This window comes from Odocoileus virginianus, chromosome 11, assembly GCF_023699985.2.
Source record: "Odocoileus virginianus isolate 20LAN1187 ecotype Illinois chromosome 11, Ovbor_1.2, whole genome shotgun sequence".
Classification (NCBI taxonomy): Eukaryota; Metazoa; Chordata; class Mammalia; order Artiodactyla; family Cervidae; genus Odocoileus; species Odocoileus virginianus.
The window spans coordinates 41589212-41612314 of record NC_069684.1 but is presented as its reverse complement, the minus strand read 5'-3'; the positions used below and the strand labels follow the sequence as shown (position 1 = coordinate 41612314).

Below are 23103 nucleotides of genomic sequence, written 5' to 3'. Positions count from 1 at the left end.
TATCTATCACTTCCTGACATAGTAATTTATTTTTGTCTTTATCTCCTATTAGAATGTAAGCACCATGAATGGTAAGAACTATCTTATCCATTGCTCTCCCACTAGCATCTAATATTGTGTCTGACATGGAATGGGATTTCAGAAAGCATTTGATGTGCATGAATAGATGAATCTTAAAGGAAAAGCAGGATTTCACAAGTGGAAAGAGAATTCCTGGTAATGTGACAGCCTGAGCAAGAGAAAAGGCTGAAGAAGAGCAAACTATTTGTTATGGTTAAAGTCTTAGGTTTGCAATGGAAGCAGTAGCAGGAGATAAAAGGTAGAAGGAGGGAATTTTAAGACTGGATTTTGAAAGCTCTTCATATGCCACGTGAGTGTGTGCATGCTAAGTCACTTCAGTCGTGTCTGACTCTTTGTGACCCTATGGATTATACCTCACCAGGTTTCTCTGTCCATGGGATTTTCCCAGCAAGAATACAGGAGTGGGTTGCCATGCCTTCCTCCAGGGGATCTTCCCAACTCAGGGATTGAACCAGTGTCTCTTACATCTCCTGCATTGGCAGGCGTGTTCTTTACCACCAGCATCATCTGCGAAGCCCACATATGCCACACTAAGAATCAAATACTTCTGGAGAATTGTCAGTGGTTTTTAAGAAGGGAAACAGCTTACTTCTGTGTTTTAGAAAGATAATTGGGGTGACAGGCAGTTGAGAAGCAACAGCACGGGGAACATTTAAGAGAATACTAAGGCTGTCCATATGTGAAGTAATCCAAGTCTGCAGAGGCAATGGCAAAACTCGCTATGATCAGATATGCTACATTTCATGGCAAAATGGTATTTTTTCTCTTTTGAAATGGATTTTTAAGCTATACCTTTACTATTTGTTAACTGAGAATGAAGAGAAAGAATTTCAAAAATGGCCAAACGTTTGACACTATAGTTAACTGGAATGAAACATTTTTTACTCCTTTAACATGGGAATATGTTTCATCAAATAACCAACAGGCTGTAGTACTCCATGTATTGATAGAAGAAATCAGATTGTAGAAGAAGTCTGTCTTTGTATTGAATGGAAGAGTTGGGTTATTCTGGCAGAAAGAAACATATTTTTTTCTGGAAATTCATATATATAGCAACAAGAGAAGTGTGGATTGAATGAGATAATGCCTATAAAACTATACCTAACAATTGTATGTCGTTGTTGTTCAGTCATTAAGCCGTGTTCAACTCTTGAGACCCAATAGACTGTAGCTCACCAGGCTTCTCTGTCCATGGGAATTCTCAGGCCAAGAATACTGGAGTGGGTTGCCATTTCCTTCTCCAGGGGATATTCCCGACCCAGGGATCAAACTTGTGTCTCCTGCACTGGCAAGTGGATTCTTTACCACTGAGCCACATTTATATGCATTATAAATAATGATGCATTATTTAATCAGGATCTAATTGTTTGCAATTTACAGATCTACCACTAGATGGAGAGCTTGCTTTATCACTGAGTACCACTTTTACAAAGTTTGAAAGCAAGCTTTATCAAATTCAAGCTTCTCAGCATATTTAACATTGACAGAATGTGGTTTCTATTGCTTTTTCATATAATTTATGTCTTTGATTTATATATTTGATATGATTTAGATAAGCAGTTGAGTTAAATACGAATTTCTTCTCATTCATTTACGAAAAGTTTTGTGATTGAAGCCTATGAAAAGAACAAAAGATGCTGATTGTCCTGGACACTGAAGAATGTACAGCATTTATAATGTTAAAGTATTACTGTCACAGGAAAGCTTTATCCTGTTATCATTTAACTCGTCAATAACACTTTGCTTCTATAAATGTATATATAGTATATAGATATTTTAGGTTGCTCAAAGGTGTTACTTTTTGCTTTTGGCTTGAGCCTTTGTATTATTGAGAAAATGAGTAGAGTGAAGCAGTCTTTTAATGAGTTTCACCAATATATATCACTTAGCTGACACTTTCCATTTAGTTTTCTTTTAATCTTTTATATGCATAATTATCACTTTTTCCTTTATTCTGATAAAACTAAATGGCTAGAGAATCTTTAAAAAATCATATTTTTAGTGAAATCAAACTAAGTAATATTTTCCTCAAAATTAAGGGTAAATGATAGTAGGAGTGGGAGGTTGTATGTAATGTATAAATTTGAAACTTACTAAAAATTTTTTTTGAAAAGACACCTGTCAGTTCCAAGGGGAAAATACCACCTCAGGGACAAATCCTTTCAATTTACTCTACTGAGATGCTTCAGATAAAAACCAATTTGTACTAATGATAAAGAAAGCATGTGTAAAATAGTCATTGATTTATTTCAAATGGAAAGAAGCTCCATTTCATGGACATTCTTCTAATATCATTCAATTTACACTTATTATACATCTTCATTTGTTATTTAGCCCATCTATTGAGCCTAGTTGAATGATTATATTTTTCATGTGGAGATATTACAATTGGTACTTTTTCATATTATATTATCTAGCCCTTTTTATTTTTAAAAAACTCTTACAATCTCATTTAGATTCATATATTAACTCTCATTCTTGGGTATCCTAGGTCTTTTGCCATTGCTTCCGACATTTCTTCATGACAGTCTCTTTCTTCATGAGCTTCATAATTTTTTACTGTATTCAACTTTAGGTTTTTGTTTTGTTTTTTGCCTGTCTGCTAGCTGTTGAGCTTGGGAATACTTCTACTGAGAGGTTCCGTATTTATTAAACATCAAGATCCTGGAATTTCACTGTCCTGAAACCATTTGAAAGATAATTTCTTGACTTGGGGTTTCCTGAACTAGATGTATAGTATAAATTCTGACCCCACATGTTTGCATGGAGCAAGAGTATGATTCCTTTCCTCATGAGTGACTATCTTCCCCATCTAAGACCCTATCTAGGGTCTGAGTGCAGAAGACAAGTTTTAGTTACTTTTATGGGCTAGTGAATTAAAATCATCTAGTCCTCTTTTCAACTGATGAGAAAAAGGCAGCTCTCTGAAGTTCCAGGCTCTATATAGGAAACTTAGAATTAAGTTTTATCTTTCTATACCATGTAACCTATACCGAGTTCAATATTCTTGTGGTAGTTCTTTTGTGTGTGTGTCATGTAGGGTTATATTCTGTCTACCTTTTCTATATCTATATAGGAAGGGGTACCCAAGTCAGGTCAGTCTACCATCTTGCTGGAGTCCCTTCTACTTTATTCTTATTAATCTGCTTTCCACATCAAAGGAAAGAATTTATAAGTCCTATATTTCTGTGACTCAAAACTGGCTTTTTTGAACAGAACAATGACTTAAAATAAATAACTGGAGCTGATAGAAGGTGTTTTCTTTCTCTTATTTGCAGCGGTGTGGTAGCACTCTAATAGGTGCCTAGTAGAAGTTGTCAGATGTGACTGTGATGCTGAAGTGAATTCTTACTGAAACCTGTAACAGTCTCAAAGGCTTCCCTGGTGGCTCAGAGATTAAAGCATCTGCCTGCAATGCGGGAGACCCAGGTTCAATCCCTGGGCTGGGAAGATCCCCTGGAGAAGGAAATGGCAACCCACTCCAGTATTCTTGCATGGAGAATCCCATGGAGGGAGGAGCCTGGTAGGCTACAGTCCACGGGGTCGCAAAGAGTCGGACACAAGTGCTACTTCACTTTCACTTTTCATAATGGTCTCAAAATTTTTATAGCAATATTTTAATGCAAGTATACCATCCTGTAATCTTTAACTTGAATTTATTCAATTTAGTAAAAGGACTTCTTGAAATTAGCAGTTCTATAATATCAAGCAATGCCTCAGTTCACACCACCAAATGTTAAGGGAACTTGCTGAGCTGCTTAAGTAACCCCTAGGTCAATAAACTGAGTCATTAGCACCTCTTTTAAAGAATTGTCTGTCTGTTACTGGCTCAACATTTATATAATCTGTCATAATACTTTGGTTTTTTTAAGGTACAAAAATTACTGCTGTAGGCTTAAAGTAGAGAGTTTAAGTAGCGATGTTTTCACAGTGATAGTTTGACCATACCGTCTGGTACCTAGTGAGTTAAAGCCTGAACACCACAGCTAATTACTATATAATGCTAACCTTAGTTGCTGGTTCATTTTGAGACTCTTTAAAATATGAACTGTGTATTTTACCCCTATGCACTCTCTTAATGATTTGTTTTTTTAGACTGAAATCACTTCCAGCCATCAGTTAGGCTCTTGGTCTCTACATATGCACTTCTCTAAGCACAAATATTTCTTTTTCCTATTGGTCTGCCAGCTCTGTCAGAGCAAATTTCACTTTAAACTAAATGCTATGATACTTAAAACCTCTTGGATTACTCAGGCTGCTAGTGTGATCTATGACCTTCCAAGAATGACAGCTGAACTTTCCAATTTGCTTATACTGCTTGGGGAACTAAAAGCACATGCCAAAGAGAAAAATGTTTCTGATGTTGAACAGAGAGTAGAGTTCTTGTTGGAGGTGGGAGCAGGAGACTATTAAGTACTGAAAAATACTAATAAGAAATGAAAAGAAACTAAACATGCTGTAAAGTCTAAGAGCTCGAGTGTAATTCAAAAGTTAATGCTGGCATTAAAAATTTTTAGTCCACTTAAAATATGAATAATGACCTTCGGTTGCTGAAATTTAAACACCAACCAGAATCTTAGAAAGACAATGCACTATATCAAAATGAACAAGTTCAAGAGATGGAACCAAAATTATCACAAATACCATACTTAATGGGCTATGTCAACTCCCCATCATTCTTTATAAAACACACAGAAACCCAACATACAGATATAACCAAAGAGGTAAAGTAATATCATATCTAATATGCATGCTACCCCTACTGACATATCAGTCTCTTCTAAATTAAAAATTAATGTTATGCTTCTGGTAAAACATGGTCTCCAAAGTCCTTAAATAAATAATACAGTGTGGGAATATTTTTATATAGTTTTGAAACTTTTAACTTTTACTACCTTTCATAAGAGGCAAATACTAGTTGTAAAAGAAAATCTTAAAAATCTTATCAAATATATGTTAATGTAAAGTTTCCAATTTATGCCCTAGTCTACTTATTTATTTGTCTCAGTAATTTTTAGGCTAAGCAGCCTTCAAATTACCTTTGGCTAATAAAAATCAAATGGTGATTGATAAAGACCTTTTTTCATAGCTAAATCAAACTAAGTAATATTTTTCTAAAATTGAGGGCATAAATATGGATACTAGAAACTATATTTAAACAAATTAAAAGTGCATGTTTTTAACTTGATTCTAAATGAGTTTATAATACCAAATATATAAGCATTTCCTTACATTATTATGACATTCTGTTTGTTAATAAGAAGATTGATTCTTTAAATTCTATAGTGCTTCATAATTTTCAAGTTTCATACACATGATTTCATATGATCCAATAAAAACTCCTTTCTCCCCCACCCATATCTTGTCCCTCCCCTTTCCCTCTTCCCATTGGTAACCACTAGTCTTTTCTATCTGTTAGTCTGCTTTTTCGTTTTATTCACTAGTTTGCTGTATATCTTAGATTCTGCATACAAGTGATATCATACAATATTTACTTTTTTCTCTGTCTGACTTATTTCACTTAGCATAATTATAACATATATGTTGGGCAGTGATATACAAGTACTTTCAGCCACTAACTCAGTAGTTTCATTAATCAATACAGGTCAGATAAATATTCAATAGTTATTCAGTGCCTTCTAGAGCACTGAGGATCTCAGTACATTACATAATACACCAATATTGCATTTAGCACTAGAAGAACAGGTACTAAAGTAAATCTCTACTCAAACTTTATAAACTTTCTTGGTTCCTGAGAATGCATTTATTATATTATAGGTCTGTACATAAGAAGGTAAATTCATTTTCTACTTAGGTCTAAGGTTAATTTTCGGTTGTCAAGATACAACCTGATTGAAGCCATCCTGGTCAACCAGGTTGATGATGAAACAAGGTATTTCTAATATTTTCTTCATAAGATGGGGCCAAGCACCTTTTGCAAGCACTGACATCAAGCAAATTCAGTGCAGACTGGAATGCAGAAGTACACGATTGTAAAGATTACTTTTCTGACTTGTGTCCCCTTATTATATTTTAAATTGAAGTTATTATTTTCAAAGCAACATAAGGAAACACATTTTTTTTTTTATCACTGATATAATTGGCATTTTTCTCCCTTGTGATTATGTTTACAAATTCAGCAAAACAAACTTAAGTATGAGCTTATCAACAACTCCTGCATTTTATTAAAGTTAGTCGGGTGCGATGACCTCAAAACCAGAATATCTGGATATGATTTATGTCTCTACTGATATAACTTGTTTCAGTCTATATTTGTAACTTTCTTTGTCATGATTTCTTTTTTTTTTTTTTTGTGGTAAAATAAGAATAATGGCTATCCCTTTTAACATCTCTCTGTCTTGAGATTATTGTATTTCCAAGTCTCTTACAAGAACAGTACAAAGGCTCTTATAGCATGTATTTAGTGGTGTTATCGTTATGACATATGAAAATGATAGAGCCTTCCCTAAAAATACTTAAGAAATTCTGGCTCCTGCCATATAATCCAGACTGTTAAGAGATACTCTATCATACTTGGCATGCTTCTTACACATGCTTTCTGTTTGCCTTTACAGAGCTCTTACATAATTCATAAAGATTTATGCCAACATATAGGCAACTAATTGTTGTTGCACTAAAATAATGCCATGGCCAATCATACCTTCCTTTACCATAGTGAGACTGGACTGCTTATATAAATAAAATTATTCAATCAAAATCCTTCAGATGCTATGTCAAGATTGATGCAAATGATACAGCACCTTTAGGGATGAATATATGGGGAACGTCTCTTTACACACTTTTTCATCTTATTTTATATTCTGGGAGTTTATTTTGAAAATAGTAAATCAAGGATAAAGTTTTTAGTTATTCCACACAAATCATCACTTTACACACTGCATACATTTCTGTACGTAGGTTTTATTGCTATAGTGTTGGCTTTTCTCTGCAAAGGGCACAGGGTTACAGAAGTGTTTAGGGTGGGTATTTTCATTCTGTGATGTTTGCTGTCTTGTGATTGTGCCAAGCTGACAATATGGGATACAGAAGCAAAGCTGGGCAACTATGAGGAGAATTCTTCAGGGAGATGGAAACGTACCATACAGTTTTGAGATCACAGGCAGTAGAGGGTTTTAAGTAGCATTTCCAATGGGCACATGGGTATCTATATTAGTTAATTCACGTATAAAGGACAAGGAAAGATTAAAAATTGATTTAAAATGATGATGGTGCCCACCTCCTGACGGAAAATATTACTTCCTTCCCCCAGATTTTAGAAGAAAAAGGTAAGATGCAACTGTAGGATACTGACATAGTTTCTGTTTTCCCTTAGTATATACAGAGAATGAGTTGAGCTATAATTGCCCAATATTTATAAAATCCTTAAAATCCAGAAATCTTTAAAAAAAAAAAAAAAAGACCTTTTGAAACTTTTAAGAATTCCTGCTTTTTACTATCTCAAAAGAGATCTCAGCATGGAGTTTAAGCACCCATGTAAATACAGCTTTACGGGGTTTCTTGTATCAGTTTAAGTTACAGTTGTAATTTAAAAATTTACTTGCCTAACTATGATCATAGAAGCCTCCTCCCATCCTTTCACATTTGAGGGGCTCTAAATTAGCCACTTGAAATTGTCCACACAAATCTGGATTCCTTTTTAAGATTGCTTGGCCTTTTAAGTTCTGACAGGCCAACATAAAGGTGCTTTGTTTTTGGCTGGTAAAACCTGAAATGGAAAGAATTTCTGAAAAAGTGGGATGTATCAACTTTAGATAAAGCTAAACAAAGAAGACTGGCCTAAAAATATATTAAAGTATGTTATATTATTTGATACAGAATGCAGACTTATGTCCACAAAAGAGACAATATTCAGAAAATCATTAACTATGCTCCTCTCTATACATCTATTCAAAAGACTATTTAAAATCTTTAATCTTGACTACAGGCACAAGAAAGCATTTGTTGGTTATGCCTCTCTAGTCTGAAATATGTAGTCTTTATGTAAAAACCAACATAGACATACATAGATTTTTACGTTCACCAATAATTAACTTTAATGATAAAAGTATAAAGTTTAGAAAAATATTAATAATTCTCAAATACAAAAGCAAAGCATCATTTGAAAATAGATTTTATAGCAGAGTGTCACATTTGTCTCTCTGAAGTAGGTCTGAGTTATATTTAGTTGGCAGAGCCACTGAATACCTAGTGAGATTACCAAGTGATTTGGGCTACCACTGAAAAACTTCATATTGGCCTACAATTCCTATAAGTAAATGAAGGGGGTGACGGAGGATGAGATGGCTGGATGGCATCACTGACTCAATGGACATGAATTTGAGCAAACTCTGAGAGCTAGCGAAGGACAGGGAAACCTGGTATGCTGTAGCCCGTGGGGTCGCAGAGCTGGACATGACTTAGAGACTGAACAACAACAAAATTTACAGGATTATAGTTCATAGTTAACCCCCTTAACTCCAGAGTTCCCTTTCATAACCCTCAATGGAGGCTTACTGCTTTTTAAAAATGAGAAAATCTAATGCATTGTAACAAATCTAAAACTCTTTCAATTAAATTTTTTCAGAATTCATCAACAGCTATGACATCGGCATTAAAAAAAGTTCAAAGACTAAACTGTTTTCTCTCTCGTTTCCTTGGGAATATCTATCTACCTACCTACCTCCTTCCTTCCTTCCCTATCTACCTTCTTATGTAAAATGAAAGCTTTCTACTGAGTAAACCTTTGCTCATGAGATGGGAGACATCAGAAAGCAACATTTACATTAAGCTCTTTGATACAATGTCTCTTCAATATTCATATTATGTTTTGTAGGACACTGACATGTTTCTTAAGAGGCATTCTATTACAAAAGTACAAAAAGCTGTTGTCTGAATCAGTCCCTCCAAAGTACTTACTGTTATAATGAAGCAACTAAATTCTAGTGAATCACCAGACCTAAGGAGCAGTATTATTAAACAGCCTATAAAACTCAGGAGGTTGTATTTTAATAATAATGTGATTCTTTGCCAAATATTGCACTGCTTAGGTTAAAATGCAAAAATATCAATCTGTTTACTTATTTATCTAAGAAAATTCATCACAATATCTTTAAAAATTATTTTTATTTTTTCTGGTTTTGAAATATTATTGACATATAATATTGTCATTAGATCATCTTTTTTCTTCTGGAAGAAAATGTTAAAGGTATAATCTTTTGTATCAGAGGTAAGTTAACAAATAGCATGCTCTTAAAAAAGTGTTTAAGATATTATGGCATTCTTCTCTAATGATTAATTGGTGTCGTCTAAAGATTAAGGACAAATAAAAAATGTTTAAGACATTTATGTCACTGGGACACACACACACATTCAATCAAGGTGTGAGAACAATATAAATGTTGGCAGGAACATGTAGAAGACCACTGATATATAAAAACTGCCACTGTACTTAGTATTAATTATTTAATTATTTTTCTAAGCCTGATAAAACTATTACCTTTAAAAATCTTTTTAAAGAGTGAAATAAAGAATAATAAATAGGATACTTTAAGTCATCTCAAAAAATTATATTTTAACCCTGAACTTTATATATATCCTTCTCAATGGGAAAGGGATCATTTCTTACTGATTTCTAACCCTTGAGCCCATTAAGTGTTTCTAAATTAAAAAGGTTACTGAATAAAATAAATTTTAAATGTTAAAAATAAAACATTAAATGTACATTCTTACTTCAATTGTATTTTTATTGAATACTCTATAAAGTTATCTTCATTCATCATCACAGAAACTTTAAGTAAAAATTAAAAGTATCTTTTGGAAATAAAATAATCTCTAATAGTATATAATCTGTACTTCTGATAAAGTGATTATCAACAGGTCAACTAGTTAAGACCCAATAATAAGAAAGTAACAAGATCAAAAAACCTTTTATTCATTTTAAGTATGTGGTAAAATTTGTTTCTACCAAACATAGGCTATTTGACAATGAAAACTAACATAAAAGTTGTAATATTGGGATATTACAAGTTTCTTTTGACAATAACTTTTTTTAAAGTTAGAGAAAGCTTATATTCAGTATAGATGGTACTTTTCAGTATAGGTATATTCAACTGGATATGTGGTAGTGTAAGACATGTGCACTAAATTTTCTTAACTCAATCATAACAATGAAGGCAATCACCTTTATGTATACAAAACACTGCAATTAAAAAGGCAGTTTTTTATGTTATGTAGGTTACTAAAAATTTTCCTATTTAGCATAGGCTCCTACCAACAACTTTATATTACAAGCACATAATACTATATATACATCTTGAGTATATATTTAATAAATACTACACACTGTGCATTTGAAATGATCAGATTTACATTTTAAAAAGATCACAATGGTTACTCTGGGAAAAAAATGGATTGCAAGAGAAGGTAAATATAGAAGCAGGGAAGTCAGGAGGCTATTTTGAATGGTTCAGGTGACAGATAATAGTGGCATGGACTAGGGTAATAAGGGTGGATATGCAAAGAAAAGGCCAAGTTTGAGACAGTCTAGTAATGAAAACAACAGGACTTGAAGATGATTTGCACTGGAGATAGTGGTAATGGTGAAGAAAAGGGAGGAACCAGGGGAAACTCCAAAGTTTATGGCTTGAACTACTGGTTGTTGATGACATTTGCTGAAGTGGAAGATTAGAGCAGGCACCTATTTGCATGTGGGAAATCAAAAGTTAAGTCTCATGATTTTACTCAACATTCAATTGGGTATGTTAAATAGAGGAATAAAGCTGGTGCTCAGAGGAGAGGTATCAGATAAAAATACAAGCCTTTAGATAGTATTAACATTTAATGACATGGGATCTGGATGAAATCCTCTAGTTAGTTAGTGGGTGCAGTTAGAGAAGACACTCTCCAAAATGATAGGGATAGAGAACGGGGTTGAAATTCTACAATAACCAGCATTTAATGGTGAAAAGGAAGTGGAATATCCAGCAGAGAACACTGGGAAGGAATGGAGAAGATCCTAGGAGGAAGGTTAAAAAAAAATAGGGTACTTTGAAAGCTGAAAAAGGGGCAGTTTCAAAAAGCAGGGCCTGGACATGTGTGTCAAACACTGCTGAGAGTTAAAGATGAGAAAGGTCCATGGATTTGGCAATTTGAAGCTTAGGAGTGTTCTGGACAAAACTGGAGAAACAGCAGAGTGAATGGGCATCTTTTGAGATGTACTGTATAAGAGAAATGAGAAATGGGGAGAGGCTGGAATGTGATGTTGGGGCAAAGAGTTTAACTTTGGAGATTCCATACTGAGTTTATATGCAGACAGGAATGATTTAGTAGAAGGGAGAAGAATGATGACATGAAAGAAGATCTCAGGAAGGCAAGAAGGGATGGGTTCCAAGCAAAGTGAACCAACTGGACTTTGAAGAAAAAGGCCCTTTCTTCACTGTAATAGAGGGAAGAGAGTGAGGTGGAGTAAAAATAAGAATAGACACCTGGAGGTAAGGAGATAACCTTGGGCAAGCTGCTTAACTCAATAAGCTTTGGTTTTCCTAATGTCTCCTTCCCTGAGTTGTTGTGAAGATCAAATTAGAGAAGGGATATAATAATAGCAATTAGCATACTGTCTGGCACTCAGTAAATATATTTCAATAAATGCCACATTATTATTAACCAGCATAACTCAAATTATAGACAGATTTGAAACAGCTTTAGAGAATAACCCTTTAAATAATACAGTTAGAATAAAGACTAAGTCTGTATGGCATTGAAGCCTGCACATTTCTGTTCCATTCTAGCAATTTCATTTAAAATTGGACTGGATGGTTTATGTTACAGAAATGAACTTTTTGGAGCAGTTTCACTCATTTAGGATTTTTCTTTCATTTTTTAAAGACCAACAAAAACTTTAAAAAATTGTTTTGTGCAGGAATTTTCTGTGAACTTTCATGTCCAGAATTTTGAATGGGTTATGGACTGTCTGATGCAGATTTAAAAGTAGTAGAAAAACAAAGAAATAAACTATTTAACAGCCCCCAATACCCTCAAATACAAAGTCTAAAAATTCTGCTTTAGTTTTCATCATTTTTTTTCCTACATGCAAACTTTCATGTTACAGTCTAACTACATGAAGATAGGCTTATTTGGAAACACTAATTCTAAAAGCACAAGCTAAAAGTTCAACATTTCTACATTATATCAAATATCTTCTGAAAAGGCAAGGGTAGTGCTGTACATCCCGTTCTCTTAAAATTTTCAAGCCATTCTTTTTTCTTACCCTTCTCCTCTTATTGGGGTAACTAACAGGCACTTTACCCAAAGTGGGTCCTCTGTTTTATCAGAAGATCTGACTCTACTTCCCCAACTTAGAATCTTATTCTGTGCTTCAACATATTTTTCAGTTGTTGTTTTTATGATAGCTATATAAATCAATGAACTGGTATTACACACTGCTGATGAAAATAGAAATAATTTATTTTGCAAAAACAAACAGCTATAACAGAAACTGACTTCAATGGTGAGAAACCAGAAGTAGATTTCTTTTATATATTTTAGAACATTTCATATTTATGTATAATGTGATCTATATAAACATGTATTATTAATAAAATATATTTATCAATGCCCATCATCTAAATTGGCATTCTAAAAGTGAATTTCTTGACAGAGATAAGTTCCAGCTACCAACCAGAAAATAAGACAGTAATAAAGATAATAAGCTTAAGTGAAAAATAAATTTAACAACATATATTAACTGACTCAAATGATTAATGCTTCAACTGGGAGGTTTCATTGTAGCGAAAAATAAATGTGACTTTATTGTACTTCACTATGAAGATGTATATATTTAACAATGTATAAGATTCAGCTTGCTTAAATGTGATTTTGAATTTCCACTGATTTATTCAACAGATATTTATAGCATTTACAGTATTCGTAAGGACCCATATAGTAAGATGGTTTGGTGGACACTTAAAATGATGCAAGAAGAGCTCTTACAATGCAGAGGTCAAGTTTTCTGAAATCCTTTAAATACTATGAAATCTTCTCTGAAGTCAAAAGTGAAAAATAATGTTCTGACTTATTAAATAAACTCATTAAGTGCAAATTTATGTTGAAACTGAATATATGACATAATCCAAGAAATAAAAAACTAGCTTCTTTATTTGAGGAGGAGAGGTTTGAGCTTTCAAGAGCATTAAACTAGACCTAATTTGAACACTGATGGCAGTACATACGCATGTGCAGTCACTCCCTCACCCTGCCTCCCCAACACATGCACACCTTTCTCCTCTCAGCTTATTAACATTCTAAATCTTTCTCCCAGGTTTGGCCTTGCAGCCACTTACTTGATAAAACAGGTCACTTAGAAAGGAAGAACGACCAATAAAATGAATTACAAAGACAACAAGATTAAACTGATTGCCCTGTTTTCATACACTGTAGCTGAAATCTGCAAATATGCAGTTGGCTGTGTTTTGGCATTTAACAGCATGCGATCAGTAAGGAGGAGGAAATTTTATTCTCATTAACGGTTGCAGATTTACTGCAGTGAAAAAGGGCTATGTAACCCGAGATGTGACAGTGCAGAAAGATCAAAGCCTTGGACTGGAAACCAAATAAACCCTCTGGCTACTTCCTGCAAGGAAAATTCACTTTGGCAATGTAAAACAGAGCCCAGTTAAAAACTACTCTCAGTTTTATGAGCTGTCATAGCAGCTCAAGTGGTTTGGACCGGTTGAGTTCAGAACATTATATTTCCTTGTTTTTGTCTTAGATACTTCTGTAAGCAGTTTTATAGACTTAAAAAAAAAACACACACACACAATAACAAATAAACAAAAAAAGAAATTCTTTTCTTTTGGTTGAAACTGAGAAGGTAACCACTACACTTATTAAAACAGGCAGGTCTTCATTTGCACATTCCTTTCTCATTTACTACAGTTTAATATTTTGCCCTTAGATTTATTTGGCAATATACATTTACTTTAATAATTCATCTGTAATCTGTACAATCCCTATTCAAAATAAGTGCAAATCAGTTTACAGAACCCATATGGCTCATATCTGAGGGGTGAGCTATTTGTAATAGCACATCTGGAAGGTCTACGGGCAATATGGAGAATATGGGAATTAATTAATATTACACTAAAAAACCTACAGGCTGTAGGTCTCATCTATTTTAAAAAATTATTTAAGAAAAAAACATTTGGTTCACGTTTCTAATTCAGGGGCTTTCAAAATAATTAATCATAAACACTTAAATCACACTGTTAAATCAATCAAAACACAGACGGGCTAGACAAATCGACCCCTAAGTTTAGGAGTAAGCTCAGATTCACTGGATCCAGACTTAAGGGAAATAAAAAATGACATGCTCTACTTTCCTTTCTCTTTTATTTTTCTGGAGGGGTGGTAGTGCTTATCAACCAAATTGCTTATAATTTTAAAATTCTCATTAGATTATGAATAAGCAAGTCTTTATAATTGTAATGTGTATCCTATTCTCTTAAAAAAACTCATTAATCTTTTTGGAAAAGAAGAGCATTTTATTGGTCAAATATATTATAAAAGCAGTCATCCATGCTTAAGGACTTTCTCCTTTCTTTTTTCAATTTATAACTCATTTCTGTATATCTGTACAGCCAACAAAAATGCTATTAATACATATAAAATGAATGAACTTTAACACTGGATAATCACACTTAAACGGTAGTGATATAATTAAGTTCCTAGTCATGATTGGATGAACGCCCATGTCATTTCTTCTGGTACAAAACTACATGGTACTTGATGTGTTAACATTTTTATAGGATCTAGTCATCTTCAGATTACTTATTAAATTTATAGACTCAATTATACTGAAATTCTTCTCCTAAATGAAAGTCCCAATAAAGAGACAACAAAGTTGGTTTTCTTTGGGAGGATCTTTGGATTTTACACACAGCTAACACACATGCCTCCAAAACCCAAGCTCAGATCACCAAACTGAAAATTAACAGGAGTTTGATGAGAGCAGTTCTGCAAACAACTTCTCTTGCTTCTAAATTTTCAAAGGAAAGCAAATCACTTAAAATATTTTTTTCAAGTCAGTATAATTTTTTCTAGGATAAAATATCTTCCCAGGTTTCCAGTATTTTAAGTCTTGATTTTTGGCTTGAATTTCTATATTTCAGTAAAGTTTACAATTTGCTAATGCTGATGTGTGATAATCTAATAAAATCTGGCCTTAAAAGTTACAGGCCCAATTTACTAATAAAATGTAATTCAATTTTCCTTGGGAAATGCAAATCATTAGTATCCAAGCAGTAGAACTGAATTGAATTCCTTTGCCTTTTTTAAGGTTAAAAAGAAGTTTTCTCTATTAAAAAGGCTTAACAAAGAAGTCAACTAAGACTAATATATAAGGATTCAATTATAGGCATAATATAATAGCATCATGTATATAAACTTTTACATTGGTTAATTAGCTAAATAAAAGATTTGCTGGAGACATTAATCCTTGTAGACTGATTATCCCACTCATTTCATCCTCATTTTTTGTTCAACTGGATTAATCTGTAGAGAACTTAATGAACTACTTAACACAGTTTAAAGGTAGTGAACTAGTTACTTGATGTGTTAATAAACTTTGGCAATTTGTCTCCAAGCAATCTAAACACCAATTTTCAGTAAACCATATACAGTGTACTAATGCAAAATAAGCAAATATACTGTATTATACAATAAAATCTACATATCTTACTCTGAATTTTAATAACATTTACTCTAAACTCTCTAAAGCATAGTTCACTGTTAGACTAACATATCTGTTAGACTAACATATCACTGTTAGACTAACGTATCACTGTTAGACTAACAACACTGCTTGCCATTTGGAGGCAGTAGTGGTGTAATACTAAATGCTGACTCTTATCAAGCCTAAAGGCCTCACTATATTACCTAACTGGTTTTGGACTAGTGCCTTAAAAATCTCTGAGCCTTAATTCCTACATCTGTTAAAATAGGGCCAGTACTACTTTGCCCTATATACCTAACACACTGTTGATGATCAAATGAGACACACAATGAAATAAATGTTAGCTTTGTTGTTGTTGTTTAGTTTAGTTGCTAAGTCGTATCCAACTCTTTTTGCAACCTCATGGACTGCAGCCCACCAGGCTTCTCTGTCCATGGGATTTCCTAGACAAGAATACTGGAGTCACCATTTCTGTCTCCAGGGGAGCCTCCTGACCCAGGGATTGAGGTGGATTCCTTACCACTGAACCACCAGGGAAGCCCAAATGTTAGCTACATGCAAGTAATTAATCTTTGTATAATAAGATTTAGACAAAAAAGTGCCTTAAATTTTATTCTTTGAAACTTTTAGAAGGCTCCTAAGACATCCTATCTCCTGAGATAAAAAAAAAAATAACTGGCATAATTGTTGAGAGTATTTAGAGAGAAAAAAATGTAATGTGATTTAATGTAAAGACTGTTAGAGCAAGCGTCTCATACTTAAGAAACCATTTGTTTGCATTGGTTTGCTTCTCTCATCAGAACTGTCACATAGCTATTGCCACTCTTGGTCTGTTTTCACTATTCCACGAATTAAACCATTTCATTACGTTAGATGGAATTTTACCTATCACACAGTATTATTTCCTATGAATAGTTTCATTCATTTCAAGAAATTTTACCATGTATTTCTGATTGGTTAATAAAGATGGGAACAACTTAAAATTATTTCTACTGGTTATAGTCAGCTATAGCAATTATTACTGAGCCTGAAATAACATGTTTATATATGCTAAAATAATGTCATTTGGACAACTGAATATAATTATATAAAAATTTGCACAGATTTGGATATGTTTAGATCAAATCATACACCCTGAAAAGGAGTAACTTTTAAAAGTAAACAGGATATTGTCTTATTACCCAAGATCATGGTTTAGATTCTGCTGTATATGTTTTAATCATGATTTAACAAAATTCCACTTAAGCTGAAAAACAATTCTTGCAAATATCCCAACTTCAATAGAGCTAAGATCAAGTATTAGAAAACTTCACAAAAATAACATTTATTCCACAATTAGGGAAGTGGATCTCACTACACTCAATGAATCTATTTTCTTTGACACACAATTGTTTATTCAGTCTTTATCTCTGATTATATCCTGAGGATAAATTCTTAGAAAAGAAATTACAGAGTTAGGGAATTTTAGGCTTCTGTTCTCTGTTACCAAATATAGTTCACTGAGGTTTTGTTCATTTAAATGCCCACAAAAGGTGTATCACAAACCTCTTTGCTCCCATGTGTGGATATTAGCATTAAAAATTATTTTGCAACTGATAGGTGAAAATGGAAACTGGCTGCTTTATTTGTATTCACCATGACTGGAAAAATTACTAAAGTTAGAAGTTTTTTTAAAGACTTCATGAAGCATGTTCTCCTCTGAGAAAAAGTTATAGGGAAAGAAATTAGGAACAAAAAAGCTACATACTTAATAAAGCAGTGATTTGAATGATTATTCTTTAAAGATTTAATAAGTATTTCATAATAATTCATTTAGTTCTTAAAATACTGCAGAGCATATGGTTGGTCTCAATATCTATCAAAGGAAATGTTTCTATGAGGTTCTTTTCACTTTCTTTTGATCCTTCAATATAATTTCTATATTACTGCCACAGTAATGAAGGTCACTAAAACTTATACTAGGAGAACAAATGGAAGAGTTTGGTTTAATCAATTAAAACTTTATAGAGGACTTATCAAATAAGGGATTTTATAAGCATATTTAATTTTATCTCAATATATGAAAATTTCTCAATTGCCAAATTAAAGGCTGTATTATAGACAATAATTTGATTTACTTTTTGAATAGCTGCTTTAACATAATATCCTAATATGTAATTCAAGGAATAATACAAAGGGCAGAAAATAATAATAATACACAATGCCTTTTAGACAGGGAATAATGAATTTTAAGGTTGCTTTTCTCCAGTGAAATAACTGAGTTAATTAGTTGAGTATAATGAAAGTGACCTTATAGCTAAAGAATAAGTCAAAATTTTACATGTAGAGTTTCATATGAAGGAAAAATTATACATTTACAAATATTGATAAAAGATAACTACTTACATATTAACAAAATAATGTGTTAGTCCTATCTAGTACTTTTTAAAATTGTACAACTGACTAACATTTAAAATTGTGCAAATGACTAGCATTTCAACAACGATTTAATGTTTTAAAGAAAATAAATTAGAGAAAACAGAATAAAATATATATATGTGTGAAACATATAATATATACAATGAACAGAAAAGTTAATGGCCAAGTATTTTAAGAAAGAGGAAAAAAGAGGCAGGCACACACAGAGAAAATGAAAGTGTGAGAATCAGATGGCTCAGATAATTCACACATCTAGTTCATCTCCGACTTTAGTGAAACCATCAGTAAGTGACATCATTATGCCAACCACAAAGAACTCCAGGCCCTCTGAAAAATATTTTTCAAAGCCCCAAGAAAATCCAAGCAGTCCCTGAAATTTTTTTCCAGTTTACGAAAATTGGATTCCTATAAAAGAAAAATGGACCATTTTTACTGCAACAAAAACTGATTTGTAAAAGCTGGAAACAGTTTAAAAATTCTCAACATGAGGTTCTTGTTAGTCTTGAAAAGTAAGAGTTATAAAAAAAAAAAAAGATTCAAAAATATGGTACAGATACATTGTATATAAGGGAGAAAAAAAGCCAGTCTTACTCCTATTATTTTTAATTAGCTTCAATAGCAAGTTCCAATTTACTTTCTAATACCAGTTCAGGTTTTGGGAGTGCAAGATTTACATCTGACCCTCTGGGAATGGCAACTCAATAGCTAATGCCTTGGAGCCCTAATATATTTTGCATTACCCCCTAAATGTTGGGAAATTTTGGTAGCAAGAGGTTCAAACTGATAGTGACACATGTCTAAAATCCAGGATTCACTAACTGCCAGTATGTATTTTATCAAACACCCAGTGCCTCTTGCAGAATAGGATGTATGCGCTTAAGAATTTTCACTGGTTTCCAATTAAACGGCCTTGCCATATTACACAAATGTAGACATTCATATTAAGAAGGGCACCATGACTTGGATTTTAAGAAAACATACAATTTGAACTGTTTAAATCATTCTCTAAATTTGACTCAGTTTCCCCATTTTAACAAATTTGTCACATTATGAAATGTGGTCATTTTAAAAAGAAATTAAAGAATTTTTTTCTGAACAATTAAAAAAAACCTCACACAAACTAGAAATTTATTCTTTACCTTGCAGAAATTTGGGATCATATACTTCACCTGAACCCACTGAAACTGTCATGTTAAAAACCCACAAAGACTGAAAAGTCATGAGTACTGGCTGAATAGCATGCCACTTGGCACTGTCATACTCTTTCATGTTCTCAAATCATTAAAAACATTTGTAATTATAAACATTCACATTTTATATATTATTTTAAAAATTATTACTATTTCAATTAACTTGACATTGCTTGTTAATCAAAGACATATGATGAACAGGGAATGAATTTTTAAGTCATGTAAACAATTTTCCTCATTTAAAGGAAAAAAAACCTCTCAAAATAGATAATATCTCCTGTTCTTAAAATCAGCTTTTTCAATATTTAAAATTTAATCAAGACATTTTTCTTTCATAATTAACCCAAATTCTTCATGTTGTTCATTAAGTCTGTTTATTCTCATTTTAACAGTAGAGATGAAGAGTTCAACATCTTCGTTTACATTTTTTTTAATCCCATTTTGCTTAAAATCAATTAAAATGAAATATTTCAAAAATATTATTTTAAGTCAATGATATTTGATCCAATAGGTTTTATATTTACCTATTGGATCTCAGAAACCTAAAGGTAGTCATTAGTTTAAAATTTCACATCTGGGACATTATGCATGAAAATTATCATGCCAAAATATGTGAATAATTATGGAGCAATTTAAAATAAAATATTTGTAGAATTAAAAAACTAAGACTAAATCCATAGTTACTACAAAGAACAACATAGGAATTCTATTAGAAGACAATCCTAACCAACCAAAAATAATTGCGTAACAGGAAGAGCAAATGATTCTACAGAGGATCAACAAAACAAGGTAGCAAGGAACAACTCTTTGAGTTTTTGGCTATATTATAAGGTTTCTTTGTATCTTGTTGATAAAATTTAGAGTCCCCTTTTATTTGATTTGTTACCTACAAAAAAAACTAAGGAAATTCAATGTAAATTATTTCTTCTGGAAATATAAAGATAAAATGATACAGTTACTATATTTAAGGCCTGAAAAATTAAGAAAGACAAGAGATGAAAGACAACTTTCTCGGGGGAAGTTCTTTTTAAAGGGCAAACAATCTCAATTCAAAATGATTATAATAAATAAGTATACCATTTTTTTATTTGAAAAAATATATAGTCTACATGAAGTTTTATTAACTAATCCTGTAAGCCAACGTTACTGTCACGTGTCTTATGATGTGAAAGAAGCTACTTAGGTTTTTTTAATCTTAAAAAAGAACTAAAGGTGCAAAAAGTAAGAGAATTTTCCCAAAGTCTTTTTGTAAAAAGAAACTTGTTAACAGAACTGAGGAATGAAATTCTGAAATCTTTGTGGACACAGTACAAAACTTAGTCAGTGAGTGTAGCCATCTCTCAAAACATACAATCAGGTTCTTAAAAATCACTTAACTATACAAAACATTAAGTCTTTCTCAAATAAGTGATGCATGGTTAGTTTGCTTTTTTTAAGCTGGAAGTATATGCAGGAGACACAAAAGCAAAGTTTTGTTCATAGTGAAACATAAATGGCAGAAAAATTAATCTTACATGCTATCAGCAAAAAATCTTCAATATAAACTTTAGGATTATATAGCAAAATAATTTCATCCTCTTCTAATTATGTTTCAGAAAACATCTGTACAGTGAATTGTCACAAAATGGAATATGTTATAATAAATAGAATCTCTAATTATAACTAATATAGACAGAGACATCAGAAGTAGTCAAAAGGCATATGCTTTCTGGTATTTAATCATGTTTAACTTTTTTTCCCTAAGGCAAGTAGTTTTTTACCATGACAATCCAGTGCACCAATGAAAAGTATTATTTATTTATTTAAAGTTCACTAAAGCCTACTGAACTACATATAAGGATACTGCATTTCATAAAATACTCCTGTATTTTCCACTATGCTTTTAAATTTTGACATGACCATCAGTGAATTGTGAAACCAATACAGTGGGTTGCAATCTGCATTTCAAAAATAGAATAGATTAAAGCAGAACATATCATTGTGAATTACATGCAGTAAGAGTAACTGCTATTTTAAGAATTTTACTACTGAATTAAAATGGCTAATATAAAATGATGATTCAGGAGTTATTACACACTGGTCACCAACTGTTATTAAAATTTTTTTTAATCTAATTAAAAAAAATTTTTTAACACCAGAAACATTTTGCATTGGGGTATAGCCAGTTAACAATGTTGTGATAGTTTCAGGTGAACATACAACTATATTCTTAAACACACAACTGTATTCTTATTCTCCAAACAGAAATATTTATGTTAATAAAATATATAATTCTAGAAGAGAAAATTAAATCAATAATTTAAAGAAAAAAATAGTCTTAAGCGTAAAAAGACTACACCTATTCTTTGGACCATTTAATGTGAAATTGCAATGGCATCCTAAATTAAAGTATTATATCTTAGTAATGATACGAAGGGAAAACTATTATTTACACTTTCTGGCAAGATTTTAAAATCTATGAGACCAATAATGAAGCAGAATATATGTTGGGGGAAGCTTTATTATAATTCTACAATAGTGCTGGCATGTCAGGGTTTTTCCTTAAATATTTTATTTGAATGCCATGCAAGGAGGAAAAGTCCTTAATTTAATCAGAGCATCAACTTTTAAAAAACAGTGGTGTCTGAATAATTGTTAAAATGAATGTATTGTGTTCTTATTTTATATTTTATTAGATTTGGAAAACATGAAATAACCTGCATCATTAATTTGTCAAAAGTACTGCCCATTTCAACAGACAGCCTATATTTTCCAAACTAAGGGAAAAAAATATATATATATATATTTTTTTTTTTCTTAGAACTGTGATATCTTCATGTGACTTTGTAAGTTAATTTATAATCAAACAAGCATGTTCTTGAAAATATTCAGGAATGTTTCTACTCTTTAATGGAAAAAGAAAAATGGGAAGTGATGAGAGAATTTTAGCTTTTTAAAATCAAGGGAAACACCATATACTAGATTTTTCTTGGAAGACTGTTTACCTGCCAGCAAATGAATGCTGCCCAACTACATCTCCATTTTGAAGGTGATAATCATTGAAGAAATCTGGACTCATGGCTCCTTCAGAGGCAACTAATCCATCTAGAAAGAAAACAGTAACTAATGAAACATCTTTGTAGGGAATAAAAAGGAAACTATTATATTAACACAATAGAAAATAACCTGTATATTTAATCCAGAAGAAAAATGCTAGCATGATGTTCAGTTCTGAGAGTATGAATGAACAGCATACATACTTAAGTGTTCTGCACATTTATTAAGCATCTACCATGTTGCAGTGGCTTCCCTGGTGGCTCAGTCGGTGAAGAGTCAGCCTGCAATGCAGGACACTCAGGTTCAATCTTGGATAGGGAAGATCCCCTGGAGAAAGAAATAGCAACCCACCCCAGTATTCTTGCCTAGAAAATTCCATGGACAGAGGAGCGTGGCAAGCTACAGTCCATGGGGTTGCAAAGAGTCAGACACGACTGAGTGACTAAACCTACCTATGTTGCAGTACTATTTTATTATACAGATGAATAAGACATGATCTCTGCCTTCAAGGAGCTTATAGTTTTGTGGAAAAGACAACAAAAGATGGGGGTGAGAAAGGATACAGAGGAACAATAAGCCTTTCAGGCTAAGAAAGAGAATGAGTAAGGAAATAGAACAGACATGAAATAGTATGGTTTTGGTAAAGAGCAA

At 32.6% G+C, this 23103-nt stretch overlaps 1 protein-coding gene across 3 annotated transcripts in view; it reads right to left on the bottom strand.

The window, feature by feature from the left end:
- Positions 1 to 23103, bottom strand: part of KIFAP3 (kinesin associated protein 3) — a 149961-nt gene that overhangs the window by 5795 nt on the left and 121063 nt on the right. For all 3 annotated transcript variants that reach the window (XM_020874134.2, XM_020874136.2, XM_020874135.2), the window contains one exon: positions 22401 to 22500. In XM_020874134.2, the coding sequence (XP_020729793.2) occupies positions 22401 to 22500 (100 nt within the window). The remainder of the gene's footprint in view (positions 1 to 22400; positions 22501 to 23103) is intronic.